Source organism: Neoarius graeffei, chromosome 9, assembly GCF_027579695.1.
Source record: "Neoarius graeffei isolate fNeoGra1 chromosome 9, fNeoGra1.pri, whole genome shotgun sequence".
NCBI classification, from domain to species: domain Eukaryota; kingdom Metazoa; phylum Chordata; class Actinopteri; order Siluriformes; family Ariidae; genus Neoarius; species Neoarius graeffei.
In genome coordinates, this window is record NC_083577.1 from 53,658,309 (window position 1) to 53,671,697 (window position 13,389).

Below are 13,389 nucleotides of genomic sequence, written 5' to 3' on the forward strand. Positions count from 1 at the left end.
CTAACTAGTCTAACTGTGTATTGTAAAAAGACTTTCACTCACAAGAATGTGAGCTGCCTTTATATTAACACACTATAAAATGCAAGTATTCTGTCACAACATCTGGGAAAGGATAACAATGTTTGCCTCATATTTACCCTTTTTTGTACATTGTGATCATTATTTATACAAGAGTCACATAAGCCACAGCTGTTGTTTGGGTTTCAGGTCCCCTGTCAGAACACCCATAGTCTGATATTTGAAATTATACAAAAGTTGACTGACCTGTGCATGACACAGCCAAGAGCCACACCACAATAGCAGTCCTAAAAGAAAAAGAACGGGTTAGCTGTAAGACATGCACATCCAGCCTACTTCAAATGCAGTCTTTGTATTTTGGCCACAAGCTAAGCATAAACTAATACAGTTATAGTCAATATTTATAAAGATTTCTACTCTGTGTCATTCTTTGTAAAAATGGGCTTCAAGATACACTTAAATTGGAAGAAGTCAAATCATCTAATGTCAAATGTCCAGGTCTGTAGTCTAATATTGAATGGATAACAAAATTATCACATATCAGCCTAGATATCCCAATTAGAAATGTTTAAGAGGTCTTTGTCACTGTATAAGATACATTTAGCTATAACAAATGGCTAAGGTGAACTGCAGAGTTAAAAACTTAAAGCAACCATTTTTGATTTATTTAGACTTATTTACAATAAAAAATGTGTATTTTTTCTATGAGTTTGATGAATTTATTTAATCTTTTTTGTATCATTCATTTGTTCATTGTCAGTAACCACTTTTCTTGGTCAATGTAGCAGTACATTCATAGAACATCACAAAATTTAACATGGCTGCACTTTCACTGTTGTGAATCACAAGGAGGCATGTCTGAACCATGAGACATTTCCCTTTCTGCTGTTCACTAGTTGTACTGTAAGAGTGACACAACTCTCTGTAGCCGTAGACATATTTTTTGAATCCTACATTCTCCTCTACTGAATATGAACTTCCTAATATGTAATTTCTTTAGCCTTGACTGAATCAGTGTGGAAAAGCTACATGAATACAACAGAGAGTTTGCTGTGTTGGAGTTTGCATGTTCTACCCATGTATGTGTGTAGGTTAGGTTACCTAGCTACTCTAAACTGCCCAATGGTGTGAACGTGTGTGTGAATGGTTATTTCCCTGGCAAAGCCACACAGGCCTAGCAAGCTGGCGGTAGATGAAGCATGATCAAGATAGACGCAGATAGCCTTGTAAAAGGCTGGCAACTGGCAGAACAACCCATCCAAGTGACAGTTTGAGTGAATCAGTGTGACTGAGTTTGTTGTGCCAATAAATGTGTGTGCACGTTGCTTCATGTTTTGTCTAGTTTTAGAGATTGACACCAAAGCATGATGACACTGCAGATGCATCAATGTGTCTTTGCCACATCACAGCACCAGTATGTACTGTAATCATATTTGGCAGATTTGGCACACTGAAATATTTCAGTCCACAGCCCACTAGCTGTCAACATTTTTTCCAGGAAGCTGAGGTGCTCCCTTACACCTGTCCTGAAGGTTTCGGTGCTGACCACAGCCGTTGCTGTATTTCTTAAGCTAGTATGTTAGTATGCTTGCATATTAGCTTGTGAAAAGCAGTGTGATTAGGAGAAGCGTATGATGTTGTTGTCTCAAAAAAAAAAAAAAACATGTAGCCTCTCCTGATTCAAGATAGTTATTTTCAGAGGAAGGAGTGTGGGCTTGATTTAATTTAAAATGTTTATTATGCCTCATGTAATATAAGCAGTGAGTTATGGAAAATACCCTACTTTAGTATGCAGTTTGTCATATGTATTGTCAAATCAAACACTTTGTATTGAATAATACAATAAAATACTACACTCCTATTATTTCTGTGTTTTCTTTCCAACACAGAGTTAACAGAAATCTGAAAATTTTATCTGACCTGACAGAAAAGTACTGGTTCAGAACTTTGCTTACAAGTTGTGATGGTTTGTTGCATCTCCTTTCAGAGAAGTTGATCCTGTAATGATAAGCGAATTGGAGGAAGTGGCTTTAAACCAAACTCTGAGTTTTATTTAATAATTTATTACATAAAGCTGATGAATTAGGTTGATTTAAAGCTGCAAAAATGAAGCAGTAGGGTCACTGGGCTTTGTGTGGATAAAAGGAAAAGAATACTGTTTAACAAATGAATCAGTTAATAAAAATGTTTTGTAATAGACAAGTAACACTTTCTCCAAAGGTACCCTGACACACTCTCTCTCTCTCTCTCACACACACACACACACACACGTTTGTCTCACTATCCTTGCAAGAACCTTCCATTGACAAAATTATTAATGCAGTTAATTAATACTGGACCTGCATTTAAACCTAACCTTAGTAATGAAAAGGAAACTTTTTGGCTCATTCATTCATTTATTGTTTAAAAAAAAATTTCCTTGTGGGGACCATCCAAATCTCCCCACAAGGTTGACATTCTCAAAATTTACTATTCTTGTGGGGACATTTGATCTTTAGTAGTGCATAAAACATCAAAGTGCGCACACACACACACACACCTTGGCAGCATATCACACAGATGAATCAGCACAATCTCACCATAATCACCTGTGCTACACCTCTCAGATCACAATGACCCTGTGCCCCATGTACATGCCACTGTCCCACGTGCAATGTTTATTACAAAAACACAGACTTTCGGACCTCACTGCCCATATATCTCAACCAAAAATCTAAAACCACTAGTGAAAATGCTTCTTATTCTTTTCTACTTTAATCCAACAAATTTCATGACAAACTATATTATGGACAACAACTTGAGTGAAAAATAGAATCTTTTAATTATTTACATGTATTTCAGTGTCTTGGTATATTTATTTATTTTTTTACATCCCCTTTCATGACAACGTGACCTCAGGTTGGCATGGACTCCAAGTTTGTGAAAAACCTTGCGATTCATTTTAGAGTGAATCCATCAAAATGTCATCTGAACACATGCTTCAGTAGAAGAGATTAGACATGAGGAACATCTGACCTTTTGGTATAAAGCAGTTAACGTGGTCAATATAGAAAAATTTGCTTACATTTAAATAAGGACCTAGAAATAGTGCAGATTCTTGAATATTAAATATTCAAGATATTGAGCATTTTCTTTCTTTTTTTTTTAATTTCAGAAGACTGAAACATTGTGCTTCTTTCCCATTTTAAATAAAAAAAAAAAAGTTAGATTTTCAAGTGGTCTCACAGACTTTTGGACCCTATATACACTATAAGAGAGATTTTATTAAATTGTCTGCTTAGCAAAACCACCAACCATGAACAAAGTATTAAAGGCATGTTCAGCCTAAAGAACACTGACTATACTGTACACACTGTATATCTGTTCAAACTGACGGACAGAACAAAAATCACTATTTATACCAATGTGAGTTTTTGCTGCAGTCGAAGTAACAAAGTTAGTTTCAGTTCCTAGTTTCTTCCTGATTTATTTAGCCTGTATAGCCCCTTCGGACATAATGTGTACAATTGTACACATGAAGTTCCATAGCTTCTTTCCTTGTGTCCGAAGGGGTTATTTCACTGCCAAAATGTTTACTTTAAGCCACTTCTGACTGGATTGTTTGTAAGTGTAAATAACTTTCGATTACAGCACCATTAAAGAATTTGCAGTGCCACTTCACTGCACTGTTGAATGAAAGTTAAGGACCCGTGACTTTCCTTTTCCTTTTACACAAGCTTTACATAACTTTACATAGCTTTTAGACAACCGCTTTAGACGGTGGTTTTATCTGATTCTTTAAGACCAAAATCTTTGGAATACGGAAATAACTTCACTGAAGCGACATGCGAAGTGACGAAATGTAACATACAAAAGAGCTTATAAAACAACCACATACAATAAAATAAAATAAAAAGCCCAAAGGAAATAAACAAGAGCCAAACCTTGACATTGCTGTTCTTTTCCGCAGTTTCCTGCTCTCTGATCTACAGCCCGCCCTGACACTGAGTCATGAGCGCGCGCCTCTCTTCTCTACCTCCACCTCGTGCGTCTCTCGGCCATGCGCCCTTTCCTATTGGTTAGGCCACTGCACGCGCCGACTGCTACTCCTACTTACGCATTCACGCAGTTATCCACGTGGTAACAGCGCACTGTATAGAGTCATGCAAATACAGAGCAAGAGCTTCAGTTCATGACTTTATTTATTTTAAAATGTCAAAAGCATGAGATTCGAAATAAAAGATCAGTTGGTGGGTGGTGTAGTGGTTAGCGCTGTCGCCTCACAGCAAGAAGGTCCGGGTTCGTGGCCGGCGAGGGCCTTTCTGTGCGGAGTTTGCATGTTCTCCCCATGTCTGCGTGGGTTTCCTCCGGGTGCTCGGGTTTCCCCCACAGTCCAAAGACATGCAGGTTAGGTTAACTGGTGACTCTAAATTGACCGTAGGAGTGTGAATGGTTGTCTATGTGTCAGCCCTGTGATGACCTGGCGACTTGTCCAGGGTGTACCCTGCCTTTCGCCCATAGTCAGCTGAGATAGGCTCCTGCGACCCTGTAGAACAGGAGAAAGCGGCTAGAGATAATCAGTTGGTGTATTTCCAAACTTCAATTGTCCAGTTTTGTTGAACCTGTGCCCACTGTAGCCTCAAACCCTTGTTCTTGGCTGACAAAAGTCAAGTCATCTCATTATCTCTAGCCGCTTTATCCTGTTCTACAGGGTCGCAGGCAAGCTGGAGCCTATCCCAGCTGACTACGGGCAAAAGGCAGGGTACACCCTGGACAAGTCACCAGGTCATCACAGGGCTGACACATAGACGCAGACAACCATTCACACCTACAGTCAATTAAGAGTCATCAGTTAACCTAACCTGCATGTCTTTGGACTGTGGGGGAAACCAGAGCACCCAGAGGAAATGGGGAGAACATGCAAACTCCGCACAGAAAGGCCCTCGCCGGCCATGGGATTCAAACCCGGACCTTCTTGCTGTGAGGCAACAGCACTAACCACTACACCACCGTGCCGCCCCTTTACAGAATTTGAACGACTTAAAATATGAGCTTATTTTATCCCTAATCTATCCCCAATGAGCAAGGCGACGGTGGCAAGGAAAAACTCCCTCAGACGACATGAGGAAGAAACCTTGAGAGGAGCCAGACTCAAAAGGGAACCCATCCTCATTTGGGCAACAACAGACAACATGACTATAATATTAACAGTCCTAACATAAAGTCAGCTTCATTGATGCTATAAACAAAAGTGAAACCTGGGGTTGTCATCTGCTATTGTGGTCCATCTGACCCAGTGTTTGTGTTGTTGTTGTTGTTGTTGCTTTGTTTCTGAGATGCTTTTTTGCACAGTATGGTTGCAGAGTGCTTATTTGAGTTACTGTAGACAGGGGCGTAGCTAGGATTTTTCAAAGGGGGAGGGGGGGTCACACACTGACTGGCAGCCTGAGTACATAACCATACACTGTAAACAATTTTTCTGTAAAATAACAGTAAAGAGCTGGCAGCAGAGACGCCAGCAGTTTACCGTTATTTTAACGGTATTTATATGTAAAATGATTTCATGGTAGAAGGCCATAAACCAGAAAAACAGTATGTTTCCGTATTTATATAGATTACGGTAAAGAGCTGTCAGCAGAGGTACCAGTAATATATCATAATTTCACAATGACATTAGAGTAATAGCCTGTAAACCAGAAATACAGTATACTGTATTTCTGGTTTACAGGCTATTACTCTAATGTTACTCTATTTCTGTATATTTCTGTATGACACTGTTAAATGACTTCAGTCTAATACAATAAAAGAATAAATGCAGCGTATTTCTGTGACTATTTGAAATTATGTTTAAGTTGTTTCTACAGACAAGTACAGTAGATAATACAATAACTACATTTAGCAGTTACCTAAAATGTCGGTCTTCATTGCAATCAGTACTGGGCAATGTTTTCTGGGCTAAGATATGCATTATTGTGTATATCGTGCCAAATAATCAATACAGACTTGGAAAGAATCACAATCAAATACATGTATTTTAAAGAGCAATATATTTTTCCAGTAAACAAAAGTACTGCTACTTTCAAAAATGACAAATAAAGAAGGAAGACACTGATTTCTGGCAAACAGAACAGTAGAATAGTGTCTTTAGACTACTGTATGACAAAAAGATTAAATTCTGTCTTTTTTTTTTAAACATATTGAACATATGCAAAATTTGCAAAATTTGGACAGCAAACTTAAGAACCGTTGCAAATGTGCATTGGCATTTTGAAACTATTATAGTATAGCAGAACACTTCAATAATATGCATCAACAAAAACAGGAAAAGGTTGGCATCTCTGCAACAGGAAGGTTGACTTGGAGTTTCTATGAGGTAGGCTTGTGTTTTTACTTCTTGTGGAACCAGGAGAACATCACTTTGGTAGCTGCTGTTCCTCACTGCAGAATTATTCCAGTGTTACCAATGTCATAGCAACAACAACAATCATAATCACAATAATACATAAACTATAAAATTAGGAATGCACAATACACTCTAAACTAGTGCATATGAAGGTAATACCAGTTCTCTTGTGCATGTGGCAATGCCAGACTGTCAAAAGAAAGTGCAAGATTATAGAGCTCACCAATCTAAATGAAGTTCCATTCAAAGTCAGCAAGATTCTTCAGTAGCATGGCAATGTGTGTATTGACTGTAGCAGACTTCTTCTGGACAATCACACCTGTTTTCTTGGAGACAACCTTGCCTCTTTTGGCCTTTGTCCCTCTTTCTGGATTAATACCGATGAAGCGCCTGAAGTCAAAATAGTATAATATCAGAGTGGCATTGCAACAACATACTGTTTTGTGTACAGTACATTCAATTAAATGCATTGTTAAATAAATTGTTTTTTATATCTTTCTTCATTGCATAAATAGACTGGACTTGAATAACATATAAAAGTGACATTAAATGGAATTGAAATAAAGCTTTAAGTCCAGCAAACTACCCAGTCTGTGTGTGTGTGTGTGTGTGTGTGTGTGTGTGTGTGTGTGTGTGTGTGTGTGTGTGTGTGTGTGTGTGTGTTGAAATGTACAGTACTAACCATTGTATGCAAAATAATACAAACACATTAATTTAATTGTATATATCCACAATGATGTCAAGGAAAGACAGGATTTTTACCTCTGAATGAATTCCAGAGTGCAGGCTGCTTCATGTTGATACTGAAGGTTGAATATGTAGTAGATTGCAAACAGAGCAGCAAGTCCTGTTACAAATGTTGGCGTGATGCCCTCACACCAACTGAAATGTTGGTGTGATGCCTTTGTATTATTCAATACAAAGTGTTTGATTTGACAATACATATGACAAACTGCATACTAAAGTAGGGCATTTTCCATAACTCACTGCTTATATTACATGAGGCATAATAAACATTTAAATTAAATCAAGCCCACACTCCCTCCTCTGAAAATAACTTTATCTCAAATCAGGAGAGGCTACATGTTTTTTTTAAACAACAACAACAACAACAACAACAAACGCTTCTCCTAATCACACTGCTTTTCACAAGCTAATATGCAAGCATACTAGCTTAAGAAATACAGCAACGGTTATGGTCAGCACCGAAACCTTCAGGACAGGTGTAAGGGAGCACCTCAGCTTCTTGGTAATGATGTTGATGGCTAGTGGGCTGTGGACTGAAATATTTCAGTGTGCCAAATCTGCCAAATATGATTACAGTACATACTGGTGCTGTAATGTGGCAAAGACACATTGATACATCTGCAGCGTCATCATGCTTTGGTGTCAATTTCTAAAACTAGACAAAACTTGATTTTATGCAGCACAATGCATAAAATCATGCAGATAATGGTCAAGAGCTTCAGTTAATGTTCACATCAAATGGGGAAAATGCTATCTTTGTAACTTTGGCCATGGCATGATCGTTGGTGCCAAGTGGACTGTCTGAGTATTTCAGAAACTGACGATCTGCTAGGATTTTCATGCAAAACAGACTGTAGAGTTTACACAGATTGGTGTGAAAAACAAACAAATCTAATGAGCAACAATTCTGCAAGTGGAAAAGCCTTATTGAGAGGACAGAGGAGAATAGCTGGACAGGTTTGAGTTGACAGGAAGTCTACCAGGGCCGTAGCTGGGGGGTCCCGGGGTGCCCGTGACCTCCCATTTTTTGGACTATACGTTTTTTTTTCAATAACTGCATAAGAATATTAGAAAAGCGCCCACTGTAATCTTTCTAACTTTTTTTTTAAAAACTAGATTGTCACCTCAGCCTCATTAGGGTTTTTATATCCTTGTATGGACTTCCTGTGGTTTGAGCAAAACCCTAGTTCTGTGCAAGTGCATTACGATCGCACTAGAAAGCATGGTCAAGCTGTATTGGTTGACTATAGGGTAAGATGTTGAGCTGCTATCCATACACTGCTGGATAAAGCTGATTTGTCGTAATCATTGTCCAACATCTCAACAGCTCGCAACATGAGATGAAAGAATGATGCAAAGACCGCGTTATTTTCTCAAATGTATTCAATGTATTTTTTCATTTACAAACCTACACTGTAAGCAATTGCTGTAAATTTACAGACAATTTTCAAAAGTAAAATACTGTTTTCATGTTAAACAGTTAAGTACCGTAATTAAGAAATGCATTGTGGGAATTTTAACTTATACATTTGGACAGAGGCCTTAAAACGGTATGATGCTGTTTTGAATTACAGGACACTGCAGTATTTTTTGGAAACTTTTGTGGAATTAAGAGTGTTGGGGAATTTGGAGCATGGTCAGGAGTTTGACAACATCTTGAGGCTACTGGTTTTGGTCAATTTTCTTTTACAAAATACAGAAATAATTTGCTATAAACTCCTGGATGGACTTCTGGAACCATCATTTGGACAGAGGATTTTCCAGAAGAGGACACACAAGTTAGATGACATGTGCTACACATCATCAAGTGTTCTTCGACACAATTAAACGGTAATTAAATCTTATGTTTTCAATGATGCTTATATTGTCTTGCTATTGTCTTGCTAGGGAACATGTATTATCAGTGAGACTTAGATTTCAATAGCCAAAACAATAGGTTTGGATGTCCATCAGTAGATGCAGCATTGGTCTACGTCTTGCCTGGTGATTAGGATCCATATTGGAACATTGTTAGCTTTATTTTGTTTTACAGTTATAGCAAGGAAGGCTTTGGACTTTGTGACTGCATTTTATTTACGTAAATCTGTCACTGCATAGCTCACAAAGCCAAGTCTCCTAACTGTTTTAGAGTCTGTTATGGTGCCAAAAGCAGCCACATAATCAAGGCTAATGCATGTTGATGTCGAGGAAGTAACCATCAGGCAGTAACAAAATGTTCCCTTGTCAGATCTGTTGTCATAACTGTGCCACAATAGTGTCATATGTGAGGCACATGAAAATTCATAAAAATACACATAATTTAACTTTTAAGTGTGTTTTGCCAGATTGCAGTCAGACGTTTCGAAACTTTTCAACGTTTAAGTGTCACACTTACAGACACAGGGCCAGCAGACGTGTAGTTAGGCCAACTTTGCATGGTGTTGAACTATCATGTCATGTTGATTTCTGCAGTGCAAGGTGTGAAACTTTGACAATATTTTACTCTCATTTGAAAACACGCATTAGAGAGGGGAAAACAGTTGCTTGTCCTTATAGACACTGTTGCAAGAGCTTTACAGTTTTGTCAACATTCACCTCACACATGAGTCGGAAACATAAAAATGGTGCTGAGGAAAATTTGTCTGAGTCTGTTGTGAATCCTGGTGTTTCCCATGACAGGGAACAAGATAACTCTGATATGCAGATTGATAATCCCAGTGATACAGGTGATGAACTAGTGATTTACCCAGAAATTGCTAATGAATCACAGTTCTTTAAAAATGTTGCCCTTTTTTACTTGAAATTGCAAGCAAAGTTTTTGCTTCCATCCTCTGTGATCCAGACAATTATTGAAGATTTTCAGGAAATACATGATATAAGCCAGTCTCATTTGCTTTTCAAACTAAAAGAGAAATTGATTACACTTGGGATTTCTGAAGCTGACACAAACAATGTGATTCAAGTCATGAAAACTGAGGATCTCTTTAGGACCTGCAACACTCAGCCACTGAAAACTGATCAGAAAAGAAAAACAGTCTTCAAGAACAGCTTCAACTACGTTGAACCAGTTCAGATCTGTCTAGGTCAGAATGAGGCAGGTAAAGAGTGTTTTGCCCAGTATATTCCTATTAAACAGACAATTGATTCTCCCTTACATTGTGAATCAGTGCAGGAACAATATACGCAAGTGCACTCCAGTATTGGTTCTAAGGATGTGTGGGATGGCAAAAATATGGCTGAGAATGTGTTCTTCCAGACAGAGAGCTCATCACTGGGCTTGATCCTGTATCAGGATACATTTGAAGTGGTAAACCCACTAGGATCTGGAAAGAAAAAGCACAAGATACTTGCAATGTATCTAACTCTTGCAGATTTAATGCCACACAACAGATCCAGCACTGATCAAATGCAACTTGTTCTTCTCTGTAAAGAACATGATTTTAAGTATTTTGGTCAAGACTTGGTTATGGGCACCCTCGTCAATGACCTTAAAGATCTTGAAGTCAATGGTGTTACCCTGTCTGATGGAAAGGTCTACAAGGGAACTGTGTGTGCCATTGCAGGTGACAACTTGGGGTCACATAACATAGGAGGCTTTGTGGAGAACTTCAGCAGGAGTTCTCACTTCTGCAGATATTGTGATATCAGCAGAGAAGCACTCCATGCAGATCCTCTTATCCAGGGCACAAAACGCACAGTAGAGTCATACAGTGGTCATGTTCAGAGCAGTGAAGGACAGTCTACATGTAGCGGAGGTGTTAAATTTGACTCTTTGTTTAACATGCTCAAATACTTCCATGTATGTCAGCCAGGGTTGCCTCCATGCATTGGCCACGATCTTTTTGAAGGTATTGTATCCTCTGATCTGGCATTGTACATTTTCCATCTTGTTATGGTGGATAAAATGTTTAGCTATCTTGAGTTGAATAGATGAATAAATCAGTTCAAGTATCTAGGTAGGGATGCTAATAACAAACCATGTGAGGTTAACCCGGAGGGTGGAAAACTTGGGGGACATGCAGTGCAGAACTGGTGTTTGCTGAGAATGTTGCCTGTTTTAATCGGAGACAAAGTAAAGAATCCAGGTGACAACAACGTATGGCAGTTGGTTTTGTAACTTAGAGAAGTTGTGGACCTCAGTTGTGCACCTGCAATTTCAAATGGCCAGATAGCCTACCTAAGAGTTCTGATTGATGAATATTTGCATTGCCGAGTGCAGATCTTTCCTGACAACCCACTGAAGCCCAAACATCATTATGTTGGTCATTATCCTGAGCTCATTATCCAGTTTGGTGCCACTGATTCGCCTATGGACTTTAAGATTCGAGAGCAAACACACATATTTTAAGCAGTGTTTAAGGAAATTGCGCAACTTTAAGAATCCATGTTCTACTCTTGCAGAGAGACATCAGCTTCTGCAGGCCTTTCTGAGTGCTGGTATCTTCTTCCCTCCAGATGTTTCAGTGGAGAAGGGCACACAGTTTTTCTCAGATGACTACAATGATGCAATCAGAGAGGCTGTTGTGCATCACAATTTTGAGCCCACAAACACTCTGATAACCAATGAAGTGACTGTGAAGGGGACAAAATATAGAAAGAACATGCACATTGTGATTGATGACGATGAGGGGCTTGTTACTGGAAAAAATCAAATTGATTCTCATTCAGGATTCAGCAGTATATTTTATTGCTGAAAAGTATAAAGCACTGTGTATTCCTGATATGGGTGTTTACAGCCTCACACTGATGCAGAGAAATTACTGTTTTATTAATCAGGATAATCTGCTAGATTACTATCCCTTGCCTGAGTACACTGTCCATGGCACACCACTGATAATTCCTCACCATTCTTTCCTTCTAGTTCTGAATGATGGCGAACATGAGTGAAGAAATCAAAGAGATCATCTGCAAGACTTTGCCAAATCTGTCAGAGGAAACCCAGTTGCAAATAATATCGAAACTTCAGAGCTCTGGCTTGGAGTCAAAAGAAGACTTAAAATATGTACAACAGGAAGACATTGCTGATCTGTTACCTGTTATCTAGCGCCGAAAACTCTTGGATGCATTCAAGTTAGGTAATATATGGTAAATTTATCATTATCTTATTGTATTCTTTTGTTTATTCAGTTATTCAGTTTATTAAGTTCTTTTTTTTCTGAAACTACATAATGCATCTTTAAACTTTTCAAGTGCACCTGATATAAGTTATATAGTCATATATACAGTATATACTATATACAGTTATATAGACTTTTGGCTAATGTATGCTGTGATTCTTTTTTTGTTTGTTTGTTTGTGTTTTAGAAAGCGAGACAGTTGCTTTGGATTTTGAAATCATTCCAACTTCATCATCACTGAGTAGTGATTGCTCGCTGACTGGGTCACCATCACCATGCACTCTGCCTATTTCTAGCTCATCGCCTAATTCTACCACCATTCCACCATGTTCAAGCAACAGACCTTCCACCTCTATAATGAAAACATGGCCAGAGACATTTCAGGTCCCTTGGGAACAAATGCCAGCAGCAATTCGTACTGCCATTGCAAATGGCACGAGACCAACAACACCGGAGCGACGCCAGATGGTTAGAGTTCTTGCAGATGCAATGACAAAATATGAAGCAAACCCCACTCGTGCACAGTGCTTAATAGTGGTTCGAAATATCATCCGGCAGTACCCAAAGACCTTTGCTGATCTTACACCAAGTGGGTCACTTTTGAGCGGAGGTTATACATCCCTCTTGATCCAAGTGAAAAACCGCATTGAGAATATAAATCGTGACAGAAGCTTCTCACGTCACCGATCCTCTACAGGCAAGAGAGGTCCAACTGACATGTATGGGTGCACAAGATTTCAGCCAGAGCTACCCCCAGAAGAAACTGATGAGACTTTAGAGCAGCAACGCCAGAAACTGGATGGGATTTACAGACAGGATGGTGCAGGTGGAGCAGAAAGAGCCAAAGTGAAACATCTAATGGAGCTCACTTTCTCTCTACAACGTCGTCATATAAATATACTTCCACCACCTGACATTGAAGATGTGAAAAGCAAATGGCCTTTTCTTTTCCTGCCAAGGTATATATACGCACATTTTGAATTGCTCACAGACATCAATGTGCTTCGTAGCTTGGAACTCGGTATGGAGGAATGTGGAAGAGCCATCATAGAATACTTCAGGGAGAAACCTACTAACAAAGATGTCAAGGATATCCTCTCCAATGGTGTCGATAATGAGATGACACTTCGTGTTGTTCAGCTGCTC

At 38.9% G+C, this 13,389-nt stretch overlaps 1 protein-coding gene across 2 annotated transcripts in view; it reads right to left on the minus strand.

The window, feature by feature from the left end:
• si:dkey-192g7.3 (uncharacterized) overlaps nt 1-13,389 on the minus strand; it is a 39,234-nt gene that overhangs the window by 9,892 nt on the left and 15,953 nt on the right. The window contains exons 1-2 of one of the 2 annotated variants that reach the window (XM_060929769.1): nt 3,942-4,049; nt 265-305 (exon numbers count right to left, since the gene is read on the minus strand). In XM_060929769.1, the coding sequence (XP_060785752.1) occupies nt 265-305; nt 3,942-3,949 (49 nt within the window). In that variant the 5' untranslated portion in view covers nt 3,950-4,049. Of the gene's footprint in view, nt 1-264; nt 306-3,941; nt 4,050-13,389 lie in introns of those variants that run through there. The other variant, XM_060929768.1, reaches the window with a different exon arrangement.